The sequence below is a fragment of the Podarcis tiliguerta genome, assembly GCF_965153285.1.
Source record: "Podarcis tiliguerta genome assembly, chromosome: 9".
In the NCBI taxonomy this organism is placed as follows: Eukaryota; Metazoa; Chordata; class Lepidosauria; order Squamata; family Lacertidae; genus Podarcis; species Podarcis tiliguerta.
In genome coordinates, this window is record NC_139542.1 from 20,514,020 (window position 1) to 20,533,824 (window position 19,805).

The following is a 19,805-nucleotide window of genomic DNA, read 5'->3' on the forward strand; positions in this document are numbered from 1 at the left end:
TTGTTTATAATATAGTTTAATGAAAAATACATTTTATTTGTCATAACATTCAAAAAATATACAAATGCTTGCTTGTTTGCATACAAAGGTCGATGCTTAAAGCATTTAAACAGTTTATTATATTCTTGTGATCCTCATACAATTAAATCTTCGCTATGTGCAACACACCCGTAGTGCAATTCCCAGAGCGCCTTTGCTGGGTTTGCTGTCCTTGAATTCCAAGCTCACAGCATTCTGTAATGGGATCACGCCAGACTTCAGCCAATAACTCGCTACAATGTCATCTATGTTGAAAGCAGCATAGAGTCAACATTTTCTAGATAATTGTCTTTAGGTTTTCCACAAACAGCAGTCCATTTCACCAAAACAGTCTTCAAAGCATTCTGCCCTTACCATTTTGCTCAACTGCACTCAAGCCCAACATACAACTGACATTATCATTCATTACCATTGCACTTTCTTTATGTCTCCCCGCTCTTTAAATTACTTGACGCTGATCTTCCCTTATCTAGAAGATGGAGAGAGGCGGAGAACCACCACCACAGATCATTTTAAAAATCAAGCACTTTAGAATTTACTGCCCTTAGGTAATTTGCTGCCGTTTGTAACAGGAAAAGAAATGACACCACAGCCATCAAAACTACGTGGCAAAGGCATCTTTCTGGGGACAGAAAACAAAGTTATCTGAAGCAGCTACCAAAAAGAAAATAGTAACAAACATAATAGTGTAAAAGTCATTCCAGTATATAGACATTCAGTACAACATCTCAGGCTTGAAAAGGCAGCCTCGTACAAGACCCAGGGGAACCAATCAGAAATTTCCCTGTGGGTTGATTGATTGGGCTCTGATGCTGACCAAAATCACTAAAGTGATGCCTACATGCTATCATAGCTTCTTAACTGAGAGTAATCTTGCCTGCAAAATAATATGGCTGCAATGTGTAAAATATATAAACCTATTAGCATGTTAACCCTTTTATGGGGAGACCATGGCTTACATTACAGTAAATCAAAAGCCGAACTACTTGTGACCTGGAAACTTAAATTCTGCCAGATACTGTAAGCAGGTAATATAAATTACACCTGTTCTACAAATGTTGTTAGCTGATTTTATATAGTCAACTAATTTGGCTTATTCATAGGCTTGAATCTGAAGCTGATCTTCCTCGTACGGAAGGGTTGTTTTACCGTTTGTGTGAGAATGTGGTTGATGAAAAAGGGAAATCCAAAGAGGTTTGCTTGTACAACAGCCTACACAAAGCAAACAAACACTTAAGTGTTTGCAGAACAGCACCAGCAACCATTTCCCTTCTGCTCACGGTTCCTTTTATGCAACCCCATCGTCTGGATTCAAAGCACAGTTAATAAATCAAAAATTGATTTATTAAATGATGTTCTGCATCAGCACTCATAATAGTAACTAATATGAAGTAGGACCAACCAGGTTCGGTTTTCTGTCTTAATTTGTATTAATTTGAAAAGCTGTAGGATGATATGTTTGCCATACTCAGGGTAGATCCACAAAGATCAATGAACTCAAGAAACATGTCCATTTATTTCAATGGGTCTACTCTGAGTATGACTTAATTGGATATCAGACGAAATAAATAAATACATGGATAATGCAAGGCATTAAGGACAGGGGAAGAAAAGTTGGAGTAGGGCTCTAGTGGGCAGGTATACAGACTTGTGAAAGGGAGGGGGATCTGATCCTTGAAGCCCTTCCCAGACTACATACAGTTCAACTTCTAAAGCTGGCTTATAGCAGACCAGTAATCAATTTAGAGGGACGTGGGTGGTGCTGTGGGTTAAACCACAGAGCCTAGGACTTGCCAATCAGAAGGTCGGCGGTTCGAATCCCTGCCATGGGGTGAGCTCCCATTGCTCGGTCCCAGCTCCTGCCAACCTAGCAGTTCGAAAGCACGTCAAAGTGCAAGTAGATAAATAGGTACTGCTCCGGCGGGAAGGTAAACGGCGTTTCCATGCACTGCTCTGGTTCGCCAGAAGCGGCTTAGTCATGCTGGCCACATGACCCAGAAGCTGTACGCGGGTTCCCTCGGCCAATAAAGCGAGATGAGTGCCACAACCCCAGAGTCAGCCACGACTGGACCTAATAGTCAGGGGTCCCTTTACCCTTTACTAATAAATTTAGTGCAATGCCGCTATGCTGACTGTCCTTGGCTCTCCAGAGTTTTAGGGAGACAGTCTTTGCAGCTCTGCTACATGAGTTCCATTAACTGCACTGAATCTGAAATATGATACAAACCAAGCATGTGCTCTACTACTGAACTACGACCCCTCCCTAATAACATGAGGCATATGCAGAGCACAACATTTATTGGATTTTTCCAGCTTCTTGGACCAGTATTTTTAGAGAGGGCCAACTCCACAAACCTGCCTTTCTACATGTAAAAATTTGGGGGAATAATCCTGCAAAGTAACCCATGAAACCTCTGACCCTGATGCAGTAAATTATTTACACCTCTGCTTTCACCAAGATCATTCCTGTCACATATTTAATTGCTTTCCTGGCTTGAGTCCAGAATATTGTCTGGAAATCTCACAGCAATCTTACAGAATCAAGTTCTCTCTACAATCACAAAAGTGTAGTTGGTATATAACAGTAAAAATTAAGCATAACCTGATATTATGACTGAAATGCGCCAAGTGAAGAGATTTGCCCTGAGAAAAGTCTTTTTTAAAAAACAGGCACTAAAAATCTGTACAAACATCTAAATATAGGGTGCCTGGTCTTTTTATAACAGCAGAACTACACATTATCAGAAACACTTCCCCGGTGGTTTTGGGTCATTATACTGTTTCCCCAACACTGCCAGCTAAAAATGAAGGATTGGTCAAAAATGCTCAGTGTAATGATGTCAAGACATGAGGTAATTTGAATCATGTGCTACTGAGGAGGGGAAGGGGGATCTGACACAGGGCTGCTGTGTTTTTGGCAGTAGCCCTGTGTTTCTGATCACATGCAGTTCCACTCTTATTTTCAAGTACACTGGGCAAAATTGTAACCCCTGAGACCTTCTGGCCACAATACAAGACAGAATTAAGTGTGCCTAACTCTGCGCAGGGTTGTGGTGTGTGTTTGTGTGCAAACATGTATCTTGTAAACTGTACAGAGAAAACATTTCCATGAGCACCGAGATAGAGGAAATATGTCACTGATGACACGGGTTCTAATATTATGTGCATGAGAATATGACTGAGCTACTGTGGTATCCATACTGTCCGGCAGTCTGAAAACATCATACAAGTCTTTTGTGCATCACATGCAGGCTTTGAAAAATAGCAGAGAATACTTTGAGAATTAGATTTAAAAAAAAAGAAAGAAAGAAAGAAAAGAATGAATGAATTCATTTTCTGTTAAGAAGCATTAAACTAAAAAAACAAACGCCAAGCTAGAAAAATAAAATACCATACAAAAAGATGGGGTTGTGACCCATTCATTTTTCAGAGTTGGTACAATTTCATTTCATACAGGAAAATGGGAAATGCACATATTAAATCACCCCTAATTAGAGATATGCTTGCAGAGTATTTAATAAGGATGTAAGATTTCAGAGCTTTTTCACACATGCCATAGAAATTATCTTTGAGCCCCTCTCATGCTATTTGTAAGCACATGTGAATGGTGATAATGCAGCTCTGACTGTGCAGGCATCCCATTTTGAAATAGATAGACTGAAGGAAGGTGGATTGCCCTTTTAGACTTCATTTGGTGCCATGTGTGAACTGGTTTTCCATTCACCATTAATACCATAGAGGTGAATACTTTCTGGAGCAGGTGAGTGAAGGACTCTCCTGTCCTACACTTAAATTGGCACTGGCACTTGTAATCATTCAGCTTCCTTAGTTGTGGTTGAAGGAAATACGAATAAAGTCAGGGGGTGTCTTGGGTAAATGGCTTGCATGAAAACACTTTTACACTGCAACAGATCAAATAGTCTACCCCTATACTATCAAAAAGTTTTACATTTAGTGTTCAAAGCAAGTCGACAATCAAGGCCACTGTGATGCTCACTTAAACCCATTGTGATGGAACGTGGCCCGATAAATATGTACCTTTGAGCTCATCAAACTAATAAGAAAAGAAAAGAAAACCTCCAACAATGTGAAAAAATAGAACCCGTCCTTAGAGTACTATAGCTTATTTATTTGGGCTGGGAGCTGCTGCAAATGCTCCCATCAGTTACACAAAGCACCAGTAAGCATGTCTAGTCTTTGGGGGGACTTGGCTGCTGGTTTTATCAGCCTAGCATGGCACAGTTATGGGACATGCCATTAGTTTTGACATGCCTTGGCCATTTATTAAGACTGATACAGCAACCCCCTTTTCCTAATGATCTATTCAATAAAAGATCTGCTTCTCCTTTAAGCTCTGTATCGTAAAGTACTGCACAGCAAAAACATGAAATGGAATTGTATGTACAGCCTTTAGTATCTTTTTCTGACATAGGCTTTGCGTGTTTCAAGTTTCACTTCTAGTATATCCTCACTACAGGTGCAGCAAATGAACTCAACTTAGACTGACCGGTAATGTTGTGTGAACACACATGGCCTTCACTAAAATCTTAGGATGTGTGAAATCTCCCCTGAGAGATGTTACAATCCCTGTATTGAAACTACTCTGGGCTTCCCTTGAAATCCCTCATACAGTGCTACCTCGGGTTACAAACACTTTGGGTTACAGACTCCGCTAACCCGGAAGTAGTACCTTGGGTTAACAACGGTTTCAGGTTAAGAACGGACCTTCAGAACGAATTAAGTTCGTAACCAGACGTACCACTGTAATTTCTGCAAATTCACTTTAGGCAATATACCATGATAGCGAAATGATATGCAAAACAGCCCTTAGAGCATCTTAAAGAAATTCCTGTGTTTTGCTTTCCTCAGATGTTTCACCTGAGGAGGAAGATCCAAATTCACTCCAGTGGCAATGCAACTAAAATCACAATAGGCAAATGACAAACCTCCCCACAAGAGAAACGCAGCACTTCATCCCTAGCTAAATGATCAAAGAAATGATCAAAGTCCAAAAAGTATTGATTTCAATGCAACAAACAATGAACGGAAGGTATGTCTGTATGTTTGGGGGATGGGTACAGGGTTAGCATATCTGACAGAGCATATTCTGTCTCTCTCAGCTATAGATGGCACATATGCCCAGTAATCATGGCAGGCCTGGGAAAGTCTCAAGTTCTCCTGGGTGGGTCCTAAGTGTAGCTAAGATTGCAGTGCCTGCATCAAGTAAACTTCCTACAACATTTCTCGATTTCAAAAGCTCACTAAAGTGTTCATTCTCCTCCCTTGAGAAAGCTTTGAGGTAAATCTTTGAGCTTTAGCTTGATGCCAAACATACATGTAACTGGCGTAGGACACTGACAAGAAATAGCAGGTCACGTTAACATTCATAAAATACTTTCTAAAGAGTCTCTCCAAAATCCATACATTTGCAAAAACACAAACACAAAAAACATGTTTAGCTTAAACACTTGGATAGAAGGGAAAATAAAAATTATCTTCACCTTTAAAATTAAAGGTGAACGCCTTTTGCATACCTATATACAAGACTAGAATATCAACGAGAATACCACTTTTTTCTACATGAAGTGATGGGGTAAACTTCACCAGTTGAATGTCTGTCTGTTGCAAAACTCTTAAAGGCACACAGCCTACTAAAGAAAATTAGTATCACTAGATTTAAGTACATTCTTTTTCTAGTTTTCTGATCTTTTTTTTTAATGTGGTCAAGGCTCCTTATAAAATCACACAAAATAGTACAAAGCGGCAAATTTTGAATTATAAGGCAATCAAAGCAAATTTCCAGTTATTTTTACAACCAAGTCTGGGAAAAAACATAATTAGTGATTAAGGCCCAATCCATCTAAATCATAACTAAAAGTGTGATCCTATTCACCTGTATTTGGCACTATTCCCCAATAACTTAATGTGATTTGCTTCAAAGTAAACATGCATAGGATTGGGCTTCACATACTGCTAAAATCAATGCAATCCCATCCATATATAATCTGAAGTAAATTCAATTGATTTCAATAGGTCTTACACTTGGGTGAGTGGTTTTATGCTTGCAGTCTTCGTCTTGCAACTAATAGGAGGAATCCAAGGAGATCTCTTTGTCAATGCAAGCATTTCTGTTTGCCTGATGGGATGATCTCCCCTTCCCTTCCCTGTGTGCTATTCTTTGGCTCCTCCTATCCGCCCTTAGCAAATTCGGGGTGCGGGGAGAGGTGGGGAAAGCTTTGCTGTGCTAGCTCAAGTCCTATTGTGGGCTTCTGCTAGCAGGACCTGTTAGTTGAATCCGGCCCAGGAGCGCCAACTCCTGGGGGCTGAACCCTTTTGACCCCCCATATTTGTTTGGGAGGGCACCCTCCCAATGTTAGGTGAGGTCAGAGGAGCCAGGAACACTGCAGCAGAGCGGCTTCAGTGGCCAGTTCCTTCTCCTTCTCCTGTCATGGAAGGGAAGGAGAGGGAAGCAGCCTCAGGCCGGTGACAACAGGAGGAGGAGCTGCCAGCCACTGAAGTCATGCTGCTGCCACAATCCTAGCTCCTCCGACCTAGCGCAATGTGGGTACATTGCACATCACACATGCATCACCTCCAGAAGGAACAATGGTCCTCCAATCTGCCTCACAAGCTGGTGCCTCTGATTGGGCCCTGTATGCTTTCACTGGGGGATAGACACGACTGGCTTTAGCTAAACTGGAACCGAGGTGCACTGAACCAAGCTCATCAAAGTGCATACCTATAATGTAAACCACGTCCTAACTCAGCTCCTACTGAAGATTATTTCAATAATACAACTTGTGTATTCTTTCAGGAGAAGCAACATATGTTGGCTGTTACTTGCAAACTTTTAATACCTTTGAAGAAATGGAACTAAATTTGAAATGACCTTACATCATCTTTACATGTCTTTTTCTCAATGGAGTGAATCCCTGAAAAATAGTTCAAGTTAAAGCTTAAGGAAAACTACATGTTACACACAAATGTGTGTATCAAATTCCTTCCAATCAATTTTTTTAAAAAAGAAACACAGATGAGGGAGGGGCATCTAACCCTTCCCGTGTCCAGTTTTTGTAGTTATGTCAGGGAAAAGGTTAAACGCTTGCCTTCTTTCTGCATTCTGTTGTTTTTCCATTCAAAGCTGCTTTTCATTAAAAAGCAAATGGCTCGTATTGTTTCTTTACATGCATTTGCATGTAACATGTAGTTAGCCACATGTGTTAGCAGGCATAACAATTACCTTGCATTATATATAGACAGTTTACAAAACATACCACAACTCACCCACCCACCCTTGCATAATTAAATTTACGCACACTTAAAAAACAGGGGGAGGGGGTGTTATACAAACATGAACATCATCAACACTTGTGTTGTACAAAAAATGCATGAGAAATACATGACAAAGAGAAAAAGCAGCTTAAATGAGAGCTTAGCATTACCAAGTCGTTTTCAGATTAAGGGAAAGAAATTCTCGTTGTTTGTGCCTGTAAGATAAAGTACAAACAAAAAAATAAATCCTTGATTTACAAAACAAAGTTTGTTAGAAAGCATCTTAGAATAAAGGTCCAATTATTAATCTCTCTCTCTCTCTCTCTCTCTCTCTCTCTCTCACACACACACACACACACACACATCACTGGATATGCTGCTTTACCATTCTTGATAGGGCTATATCCAAATCAGTCATACTCACCCTAGACTAGCCATCTCCATTAAATACAGTGGCTTTAAATACAGTGGGAGTACTCTGAGCATGGTTTATATTAGATACAACTCGTAATATTAGATACAATTCATAAATTCTCCAGTCCAAAATCTGATCTCAGAATCATACAGTTGGAAGGGACCTTGAAGGTTTCCCAGTCCAACCCTGACATGCTTACATCACTCTCTGCTTCTGCATCTTAAATATGTGTTAAATTCCTCATTCACAAAAACAAGATTTGCAACCAAAGTTTGAGGTTTAAAAGGTGCAGGAAATTTCTACCTTTGAAGACACTCCCAAAATGATTTCCATTATGCTGAGGGCCACCAGTTTCTATTTTTATACCAAAAACATCTTTAGACAAAGCCCAAGCAGAATGCACCTCTTAAGTTTGAATCTTAGTGTATGTGATTGGATAAAAGCATATAAAATTATGCATTTTGTGGAGAAAGAAAGAAAAACATCCCCCTCTCATTACACTAGAACTTGTGGGCATCCAATGAAGCTCAATATAAGAAGATTCGGGATAGATCAAAGAAAGTACTTCTTCACACAGGGCAGAGTGAAATTGTAGCATTCACCCCCACAAGAGCTAGTGATGACTACCAACTTGGATTGCTTTAAAAGAGAATTAAACAAATTCATGGAGGATAAGGCTAGCAATGGCTATTAGCCATGTTGGCTACGTTCTACATTTAAGATCAGAGTCAATATGTCTTTGAATACCACTTGCTGGGAATCCAAGACTCACAACCTGCTTGGGCAGGTTGCTTTCGTGATTACGCCTTGCACTGAATCCACAAAGTAAAAGGTTACTCTAGATGAGATAGTGGACCTCTTGCATTAAAAAAAGAATACCAGCTGCCTATACTGGATTAGAGCCACAGCAGCAGGGGATGGGTAGCCCTTTCACTCAAAGCTCCTCCTCCCCACTCACACTGGGCAAGTAGCTGCTTCACGGCAGGGGGGATGATTTAAAAATGAAAGGAAGGCGTTGGAGGGGTGCGCTGTGAGCCCAACCTGGTTACCCTATAGCTGTTTTTAACCTTTTTAAAAAGAAAGAGCGGGAGGTGTCCTCCTGCCATCTCATCTAAGTGCACACTTAGCTTGCTTGAAGTTCCAGTGTACAGAGATCGGCAAGGCTATTTGTGTAACCACAAATATAGAGTATCCACTCCCCCATTAAGATGAAAGATTTATTACACTCAACTCAAGCTTATCCCTCCGTACACAGATACACCTCTTTAAGAAAGAAGATGAGACACTTCAAGTGGGGGGAAAGCATCCTAGAAAATGAAGTACAATATGATGCAGGAGAATCTTTTGCTGATATTGAACCTTGGCCAAGACATACAGCAGACTCCAGGCTTATCCTCCTCTCAGCCACTGGGTGCAATGAGGGCCAAACTAAACATTGCTTTAATAACTATTTTTGAATACCGTGGGTCTAGCCAGGTCTCATTTTTTGCAAAAAGCCACCACAAGTGAGCTCAGTCCAGATCAAGACCTTGACATGGTGGTGAACTCTTTTCGTTGCACTGTTTCCTTGCTGAAACCTAAGCTGCTATATGCCCTAGGCTTTTTTTTTTTACCTATGGGTTGTAAGCAACTGGGGGGGCGCCAGTCACAAAATAGCTGCTATGGGGGGACATAGCATAACACATGGGGAGCATTGCATAGCACAAAGTTAGATAGCTACCTCCAGCAACCTTATACTTACCATGAGAAATCAGCTATGTGCTGCTGGTCTTAATTGTGGAGATCATACAATATTGATTTTAAACGCGCACACACACACTGATGGTGGCCACAGTACACCCACTCTCATTTCACAGAAGTCACTTAGAAGGTATCTGTGCATTTTACCCCATAGATTTTTTTTCTAGGCATGCTAGAGTGAAAGCCATGGTACCCATGGGTGCTGGGTTGGCGACGCGACCCTTGAGATAAATGCTTCTCAGGGTAGATCCATTGAAGTTACAGTAAATGGCCTAAGTAAGTCATGCACTCTAATTTCAATGGGCCTACTCTGAGCATGGCTAACATTAAAATGTTCTGAGCTGGCAAGACCTCTCTGAGGTAATTTGCTGAATGTTATGATTGCCAATTTTCTTTTCCTGGCAAGACTCCTGTACCTTTATCTATACATAATGAACAAAAACTCCACCTGCAGAATCTTTGCTTATCGAGCAGCTGTTAAAGCCCTACCAGAAAAAAAGTTGGCAACTCTACTGTTAGTATGAACAGTCTCATATGTCACAGATGAGTGATGAAACTGCAGCTCAGTGGCTCTTGGCATTTCTTTGAAGTGTGTAGTGTGAGCCAGGTGGTGATCTACAATCTCGCCACTTCTGTGATATGTCAGAGCATTCACACTAACAGTCAATACACACAGACACTCTTCACTTTCTTCAGCTCAGCTGTTCCTCTGAATTTACCCTGCCTTAATCAAACACTAAGAATCTGATGCCTCTCATCTTCCAAAACCTTCTTCTGCTAACCCTCTCTCTTGACAAACCCCCCCAAAAAACTATCTTTGGGGAAGATGCAAGTGGGTGCATTAACCAATAAACCTGAAAGTGCTCAGATACAGAGTTTGATTAATCCATTACAGAAAACTTTAAACCCCCCCCCCCAATTCATTACAGGACTACTACACACATGCAACAATGACTACCTTTAAGGACATCGCTTTCTGCACAGGAAACATGTATAAACCTCATGTACACCATCATGTGAGTGCACACATATTATTCCCCTTTGGCAACTGCTTCCTGGTGTGAATATACGAGAGAGCCACTTGTGACAAATTTAATAACTAATCATCATAAGTACCAGCTTATTCATGGGGATCGAGAAAGGGCTGCTCAAGTTGTTAGCGTGATGACCAGCTGCCCTGAATCAAAGGTAAAGGTAAAAGCACTCAATGTGCACAGTGCCTTACCCCACAGGGCTTCCACCTCACAACTCACACATTTGTAGGAAGTAGGGTTGTCACCTTTGTTCTGGCAAAATACAGGGCAAGATTGTGATTGGAAGAGTGTTGTTGTTTTTTTTAAATCTGATGCTGAAGTGACTCCAAAGCAATCCATTACAATTCATTGCACCTAACCAGGATGGCTCCTCTGGAATTTGTAGGTGTGCACACACATGAATTCGTAAAATCTCTTGGTGCTTGGCTACCCAGAGCTGAAATACATTACCGTTCACACACCCTTTCAAACCCATGCAACTTGGCAGAGATTGAGAGAAGACCTGACACCCAGGTCAAAATTGTACCCATACAGGATGCACCCTTTTGCCCTGAAACACAGGACAATCCTGTATTATGAAGGGCAGGTGGCTATCCTAGAATGAGTGGGCGTGCATGGGTGTGTGTGTGGAGAGGAGGCCCTTTCCATAAGTTGCCTGTGAGGAGGCCTGGTATAACAAACACGAGGCCCTGGCTTGCTGGCCAAGAGCCCAACTCACCCGTGGCAGCAGCAGCAGCGAGCAGCAGCATCCCTGGCCGGGCTCTCCATCACCGGTGCTCCACGACGAAGCGCATGGTGGTGCCGTCGAAGGAAGGAGGCGCGATGATCCTGGGCCCCAGAGGCTGCGAGGTGATGCTGATGAGGGGCGTCTTCCCCTCGCCAGGAACCCCTTGCTGCTGCTGTGGCGGCTGCTGTGGCTGCTGCTGCTGCTGAGCAGCTTTGCCCGTGGGCATGTAGTAAGGGCTGTCCGCCCCGGGGCTGGCGGGGCCGAGCTCGCCGCCCGGCTGCTGGGCGAGCTGGCCCTGCAGGGCGCTGGCGGGCAAGACAGCCGGCAAGAAGCCCGGGTAGATCATGTAGGCCGCGGCCGGGGCGCCGTAGGCTCCCGCCGCGCCCAGCGCCAGGGAGGACATCGGGAGAGTCATGGGGGCCACGGCCGGAGGTGGTGCCTGGGCCGGTAGGGGCACCTCTACGTACTGCCCGGTCTCGGGGTCGAAGAGGCGCCTCTTCTGAGGCGGCGGCGGCGGCTGCTGCAGCGGCGCGTCCACCACATAGCACTGCCCGGTGCTGAGGTCCAGCAGCACTTTGCGCTGCGTCTGAGGCGCCGGGAAAGCGGCGGGCTCGGCGGCTGCGGGCGGAGAGAAGCACAGCAGAGGCGCGGGCTGGGCAGCGCCCGAGAAAGCGGCGGCCGCCGCGGCCAAGGACAAGGCCTGAGGGAAGAGCTGCGCGGGGGACACTTCGAACTGAGGCGGCTGCTGCTGCTGCTGCTGTTGCGGAGGCGGCGGAGGATGGGCGGCCTGAGGCTGCGGGGCGGCTGCCTCTCCGCGCTGCTGTTGCTTGGCCGCCTCCTGCCCGTGGGTCTTGACGGTGCTGAAGGGCTGGTGGCTGCACAGGGCCGCCGCTGCCGCCGCCGCGGAGACTAGGCCCGGGCGGCCGCCTCGGTCTCCTGACAGGGCTGCCCCCGGCTGCTCCGTCGACGACGACGCCTTGAGAGGGATGGCCAGGTAGTTCCCGCAGTCGGGAGCCGCCGCCGCCACCTTGGGCACCCTGTCGGGCTCCACGAGGCTCCCCTGCCTGTCCCCAAAGAGCTTGATGGAGCGAGGCCCGGCCTGGCCTTTCAGGCCTCTTGGTGGCGGGTCAGGAGATGGCTCCTGAGGTGGCTGCTGCTGTTGCTTGGGCTTCTGGGCCTGGGCATTGAAGGTGAAGGTGCTGCGGGGTGCCACCGGGGCCCTGCCTCTCTCCGTGCCCCCTGCGGCCTCCCCGCGGAAGCCCGGCCCGCGTGCCCGCTCCCGAGCCTGTGCCAAGCTTTCGAAGGTCGCCATCTTGGCTGACACCTTCTCTGCGTTCTTGGTTGGGTTGGCAGTCCGGCTGCGGGGTTGGCGCTCGGGCGCAGGCCTGCTGCTGGCGATGCTGCTGGGGGAAGTCGTCAAGGCCGCACTCTGACTGGCATCCTGGTCCTCTGCCTTGGCACCGGCCGTGGACTCTTCCCTGGTTCCCGTGGCCGTGGCTCCCCCCGTGGCCTTTTCCTCGCTGGCGATGAGGGACAGGACGTGGCTGTCGGTGATGGGCAGCGGGTCGCTCTTGCGCTTCCACTCGTTCTTGTGGAAGCTGTAGAGCTCCTCCATGCTCCGGACGGCCGCTGTAAGTTTCTCCAGCGCTTGGTGGTTCGCTGTGAGGGGTGCCTTGGCCACTTCTTCTCGTGGAATTTCTTCTTCGCTAGCCACCACCAGTGGGCCTACCTTGCTGCTTTTCTCCACTGGCGTAGGTTGAATTGGTGGTGGCGGCGGCGGCGGCTGTGGTTGCTGCCTCCAGGGCACAGATGTTTTGGAGACTATCTTCAGCACAGCAGGCTGGCGAGGGTCGCTTTTGTTAGGGGCGATTGTAGCTACGGGCAGCCTCCCTGAGGTCCTGTGCACCAGGATTGTCCCATCTTGGCTGGATGGCAGCATCTTGCCCCCGCTACTTGCTTTGGCCCCTGTCTCTGAAGCCTTGCTGGCCCTCTTGTCTTCCTTGCTGTTGCTTACTGCCTGACAGGTTATCACCATGGGAGACAGAGGCCTGGAAATGCCTGCTGTCACCAGCTGCTTGGGTTTCTGCTCAGATGTTCCCTGGTCAGAGTTGACACTGCCTCTGTCACTGTTGTTATCCCCCGACTCATGGCTGTAGCTACTCTTAATTAGTTTCCTGACATCTGTAACCTGATGGATAGGCCCTTGCACCTTGTGTTTGTTTTCTCTTACATCGCGTACCAGAAATTGAGGCACTTTGTCCATACCTTCGCCTTTGAATTGTTTTTGATGCTGGCTTCTGGTATCTTCAGCTGCCTTGAAAAAGTTTGGGACACTTCCAGATAGCTTGGGTGTGAGGAGCTTAGCAATATTGAAAGGGTGATCTTTATTCTGCTGCATGCTACCCAAGCTGATCTTGATCTCGGGAGGTTTGGGCTTTATCATTGTGGTAGCGATGGCAGTCTGAGCTGTTGTGTTGGTAGCTGTAGAATATTTTGTCACTTGTGTGCTGGATTGCTTTTCTTTGGTTGTTTGTTGAATATTTGGAACAAAGAGACGAGACATTTTAGTTGATTTGCTGGCTGAGAATTCTCCCAAATCAGCCTTCCTGTCACCTTTGGATGAAATTTTCAGTTTTCCCACAGGAGCCTTCTCCTCCTTTTTCTCTGCTTCTTTTTCTTTCCATGTTCTAAATGCACTATTCTGACTGCGGAGAAAAGTTGCCTTGAGAGTTTCAGAAGCACTCTCTTTTATTTTACATGCCTCGTCTAAAAATGTTTCAGAAAGGGATCGATCCAGGCTAACATTTCCATCCCGGGGAGTTGATGGCTTAGAGGTAGGGGACTTGCTGTCAAAAAACTCCCCCAAATCATCTGCTGTTACAATAGTGTATTCAGAGCTGCCTTCTGAATATCTAGAATTCTGTCTCTGCAAACCCCCATCCTTTAACTTTTCTTTGAAAGCACCATCTACCTCTTTAGAAGATAAGGAATTGGACATACCAGAATATGTGGTGTCCGAGATTTCGCCCCTTTCCATTTTGAACTCGTGCTCCAGTTGCATTTTCTTTGAGATAACATTTTTGAGGAGACTAGATGCAAACTTTGATTTATTCTGTGTGCCTTCCATGGTTTCTGCAGCCAGCCCAGTTTGTTTGCAAGTTTCATTGCCCAGCTCCTTTGGCAGTGTTTCTGTAACTTCATCTGTGCAACTTGATCCAGCAGCAGCATTTTCAGAAGGTTTAGCAGGTCTGGGGACACCCGCTTTTATATTGCTGCTAAAATTGAGAGTCTCCAACAAAGTAACAACCCGGGAGCCTGACTGGATCCGTTTTTCAAAGCAAGGTGGTGTCTCAACATGCGTTATTTCCCCATCAAGCTTGCTGACAACAAACTCTAATGCTTTCGTCTGTGACTTATTGGAGTGAATGTAGAACTGGTCACTGGATGTCTTTGTCCCAGTGCTTCTGTTCCATCCTGCAGATGCGGTGCTGCTTTTGAAAAGATTTTGCTCTGCTTTCTGCCCAAGGCTGCCGCACTTTAAATCCAAGTAAGTTGACCACCGGTTGATTCCTAGTGTGTGATCCGAAAGAGATGTGGAGGATTCACTGGAGCTCAGGTTCAAGGTATCAAAGTAGGGATAAGCTAAGCTGCGGAATGCCCTTGCCGTCAGGCTTCTTACTTCTTTATCTGCATCATCCAACTCACTTACCACGCTTGAGGCACCGCTTGAATATCCTCCCAATTCTCTTGCTCTTATGGCTCCACACCTTGTTTGCAAACGTGCAGGAACTGCAATAAATTTTTTTGCATAGTCATGAAACACATCTTGTTTCAAACTTGAATTTCGTTCATGAGCTGTGGAGACACAGAGGCTCATGTCGCCTTCATGCTTGGCAGCATAAATAATGTTTTGCTTTTCGTGCTGGTTGCTAGGCTCATTTATAGCCCTGGAAGTTGGTTTGATTGATAGGAGTATCTGGCCTGCAGAATTCTCACTCATGTTGCTGAGGTTCTTGGACTGACTTTCTTCCGAGCTGGCGCATTTGTCTGTGCTAGGGGTATCATTTTCAGAATTAATGCTGACTATCTCTGTACTGCTGGTATTATCGATACTGTCTGTCTGATTATTGGGATCACTGGTGGTCGTGCTGAGATAACAGCTATTGTCCTCTTCTGTCTGGGTATCCGCAAGAGTCTCGTCACTCCCAAAGGAAGCGTAATCCACAAAGGAATAAATCACATTGTTGTCCTCGAAATCCCACCGAGAGGCTAACCCATAATCAAAGTCCATGTCATGGTCCACTTCGCTAAGCTGGATTTCATGGGTTGTAATATAATGTGCTTCATCATTATTGTTACAGTTGTTCTCGCTGGTGTAGCTTTGCTGCGAGTGCATCAGTTGTGAAGCACGCCTGCACCCTCCTCTCTGGTTACTCAGACAGATTTCTTTGCAGTCTGCATCATCGTCCTCATCACTTTCATATCCAAATGAAGAAGAGGAGGTTTTTCCCTCCGTTCCCATGTCATCCATTTTTGGAAAGCTGCCTGTCTCTTGTACTGGCGAAGGACAAGAGGATGAGGATGATTCTGGGCAGCCATTTGTGTAAAGCTGAATGTTGGAGATACTAGGGGACAAAGTGTTCTCAGACCCTTCTGAGCTGGTGCCAGTGATGCTTCCCCCCACCTCATCAGCCTTCATCCCCACAGGGGAAGGAGTGCCTTCCATTTTAGATTTATAATCCTGGGGTGCTTCATCTGCAGATTTGTCTGCCAGCATATTGTTAGCCAATCTGTTAACCTCACTGATCCCATAAGGTCCATTTTTAGGTTTGATAAAGGCCACTTTACTTCCATTCCCTGCCAAAGTCAGTTTTAGAGCTTGGGGACTCTCTCCCCTCCCTCCAGGGAAATCATAAATCTCCACATATTTTGATTCCTCAGATGAGGATGTTGATGGCTCTTGAGAATGGTGCTTCATCATCCGGCTGTTGCTTTCTCCAGCACTCCCTTTTTGAGTGATGATCTGCTCAGCAGGCGATTTTGTAAGCAGTTCCATTCCGATCACTGCAAGTTGACTGGAGGGAACAAAGAGATTTCGACCAAGACTCGAAGCTGGGACACACACACACGTGTCTCCAGTGGTTGGTTCCCAACTTCACTCCCTGCAGTTTAGCGGAAGACCCTGGAGAGACGCCCGATAGTCCCGCAGTGGTAGTAAGGCGGGTGGCTGCTGTTGTCTCTGCGGAGATGGGGGGGTAGCTGCTGCTGCTGCCAGTGTCTTATTCCAGAGCTATGAAGTACAGTTGTTGGTTTGGCACGAAGAGCTGTCAGTCTGAATGCCATTGGTAACTGAAGTAGCAGTATTAGCAGCATCTGCAGCTCAGCTTCCCCAGACATCCCAAAATGAAGAGAAAGCATATGGAAATTCTTGTACTTCTAGTTACGAAAGGGGCGGGGGCGGGGGGTCCTGTTCAGTATATAGTCGTTATATAGTTAGAGGAATATTAGCCTTATTTATTACGTAGTATTTGGACGGAGAGAATGCTCTGTGACAAGAAGAAGGGTGGAAAGCATATACCGCTGTTTGAAGTGCTAATTTTAAATATATAAATAAAAATTCCAGACACTGTTTGCATGGACAAGAGGCCCACGATGAACTAAGTTTTCATGCAGCATTGAAGACAACAAATTCATTGCATTTTTAATAGTAAACTTTTTTAAACTTCCGATTTTTAGTTCATATTAGAGAAGTTAGTTTGTCTAGCACCTGGTTGAAATTTCATGCAAAAATGTTTTATGCCCAAAGTATTTCAAAAAGTTTTTCTTTAGTGTAGCCCCATATCAAAATTACTTGAAGCAGACATCTTCTGGATATCTTAGAACACATATAGTTAAATAAAAGAATTCAGGTAATTTTAAATTACACAGAATCTATCAGTTAAATCCTCAATCCTATAAATTGAGTACAGGAGGAAAGAGTTTTAGTCAAGGCATGTCAGCCACAATTAATTGCACTTAATTCCCATTAGAGTCAAGGGGACTTAAGCATGTCTAACTTTATGCTGGATTGTGGCCACCTGTTATAATCAGATCTAATCACAATTTAGCACAGAAGACAATTGATAATCTTGGGTAACAAATCATTTACCTTCTCTCTGACTCTTGTAAAGCTGTTCCTTGGATAACAGGCAACTTTTTGTACCTCACAAGAAGAAAATAATTTCCTACTGAATCTTCAGAAATGTCTTTAACCATCTGGAAAGGGAAGTTGAAGAGAAGCACTGGGAAAATGTTAAACTGGTTTGGATTTTCATAGCCACTTTGGTGAGAGTAATGAAACTGTGGAGCATTTTTGTAAGATCAGTGTAGCTTGCTAGGTCAAAACTATTAACTATACATAGACTGTGTGTCATATCATCCGATTGAATAAAGTACTATTTTAAACTATCACATTTGTACATAGCAGAAATAAATGTGTTCAGCCATCAGTCACAGCAAGAATCCCAACCCCCGCTAATAAAATGTTCTTGCCCAACTTTCTACTTTCAAATATTTAAGGTGGAAAGCTGTTACTGAGAACAAGGAAAATACAAACAAAAGATGTGAAATTGTGGATCAGGTAGAATTAAGTGATATTTGCATAGGAACTGTAATTTGGAAAAATTCTTCATTTGGGTAACCTGTGGTTGGAAAAACCATGTTCCAAATGTGTATCTTCTTCTGGACCAGAGGCAATGTTCTTTACCATGTTTTTTCTTTACAATGTTCTGCTTTAAGACAATGTTGGCCAATAAGAAGATTAAGGAAACAGTTCCATAACCATATAATTTATTTCTATTCACTTTCTTTGAAAAAGAGTGTAGTACAGAAATGCTAAATATTCAGAATTATAAAACTTCAAAAGAATAAACACTTGAGCAGCACTAAAATAGCATATAACTTTTAAAACAGCAGGGGATGGGGCATACATCAAGTGCCTGGCTGGATAAAAAATGTGTTTATAGACTTCCTGAAAGCAGGAAGTAAGGAAGCCTGTCAGATCTATTCAGGGAGAAAGCTCCATGACCGTGGCACCACCACCCAGAAGACCCTTTCCATGGTGCCCAGTTACTTCAGATATGTCTGTAAATGGTTGGAAAAGGAGTCAAACTCACAATGGCATCCTCTCTTTCCACTGGAGACAGGCCAAAGACTGTCCAAAGCCTATCTTAGGGCTAAAGTAAATTAATATTGGCAAAGGTAGACCTTTAGGTAACCTGAGTGTCTTTATTGTTATGCAACAGGGATTTGTTTGTTGTAAGAAGGATCCTTCGAAGACATTTCCTTTCCATCGGTGGGAAAGGGAACAGCAGTAGTGTTATGTACTGAGTTGAATAGGATCCATAATGCAGCAGTCTGATTGGTCCTAGAACAATAGGATTCAGAATGTAGCAGTCTGATTGGTCCTAGAAGAATGCAGCAGTAAGATTGGTCCAGCTCCGGGCGTAAGTGAATCCACAACCTGATTGGCCTACAGGAGAATCCCGGAATTAGCCAATCACGTGCAGCCCATTGTGTAAATAATGTATATAAAGCAGATATTTGGGGGGAACTTTCATTCCTCCTCCTCACCACTATGAGCTGAATAAAGAGCATGAAATCCACTCTCGACTCCGAGTATATTCAAATAGAAAACTCGAAAAAAGAAGGAGTGATGTGTTCCACAGTGAATGTTTCTTTTTATCTATGACAGCTCAGTTTTGGTCAGTAACATTTCCTCATAACATCAGGTAGCTGGTTGGGGTAGACTTCTATTTAACATTGGCAATACTGCATAAGGTGAAACTTGTGAAACAATGTAAGATGGAGTCTTATGTGTCTTTAGTAGATAGAAAGATAACTAACATTAAAGATGATTAATATTGAAATAGAATGAAAATAGATCCGTAAGAAAGGAGGGAAAGAGAGTGCCACGTGCCGCATTCCATCTTTTTTAGGAGAAGAACTTTGATGATACTCAACAATGAGAGAATATCCAGATAAGAGGGTGTGTTTTTTTTTACTAATTTACCCACTATAGTCTATTAATAACTGATAATTTTAAAGTAATTGTTGTCTAGAAGCATTCTATGACTACAAAATAAGACAGTTTTAAAATTATAGTTAGAACGAAGACAGCATTTCTAGGAAAATGGAATGCTCAGGTTATATTACAGGCTGGACATTCAATCAGTAAGGCACTGAGCCAGTCATACAGTGTTCATAATGTAACAACCTGTCGTACAGGATAGCCAAATTTGGGAATCAATTTGGATCATGAATCACTTCTCAGGACATCTGTGTCTAAGATCAGGTGGGAGGGATTTAAGTCCCTGGGCAGTAGAAAGGAAAAGCATCACAATTTCACACTTTAGCATCTGGTCATGGAGAGCTATTTCAAGTGTCCAGGAAGGTCCAGTGGGAGAAAGATAAATTTCCAGGGAGGAAATTGATTATGAAGGGCAAAAACTGGTTTGGAAGGACGTCTTGTTTTAAGAGTTGCCTGCAAAAAAATATCCCCAGTTACAACCTGTCATCTCTGTACCCAGTATGAAAATAC

General features: G+C 44.0%; 1 protein-coding gene and 1 long non-coding RNA gene across 3 annotated transcripts; one reads left to right on the forward strand and one right to left on the reverse strand.

Annotated features, from left to right (window-relative positions):
• On the reverse strand, window positions 1-16,283 carry LOC310685151 (uncharacterized protein C4orf54 homolog; the record flags this gene model as incomplete). Of its 2 annotated transcripts, XR_014515102.1 has the most annotated exons (3): window positions 1-284; window positions 7,482-7,526; window positions 11,219-16,283. XR_014515102.1 is itself a non-coding variant. In XM_083456754.1 (2 exons), one exon carries the CDS (start codon window positions 16,281-16,283, stop codon window positions 11,268-11,270), a length of 5,016 nt encoding a protein of 1,671 aa, XP_083312880.1. In that variant the 3' UTR covers window positions 3,339-7,526; window positions 11,219-11,267. The 2 variants fall into 2 exon arrangements, 1 of the variants encoding a protein (XP_083312880.1); XM_083456754.1 differs by lacking the exon at window positions 1-284 and having other exon boundaries at window positions 3,339-7,526.
• LOC310685196 lies at window positions 7,409-18,867 on the forward strand. Its single transcript, XR_014515109.1, has 2 exons — window positions 7,409-7,538; window positions 11,228-18,867. It is a non-coding gene; the product is annotated as an uncharacterized lncRNA (long non-coding RNA).
• The last annotated feature ends 938 nt before the right edge of the window (window positions 18,868-19,805 follow it).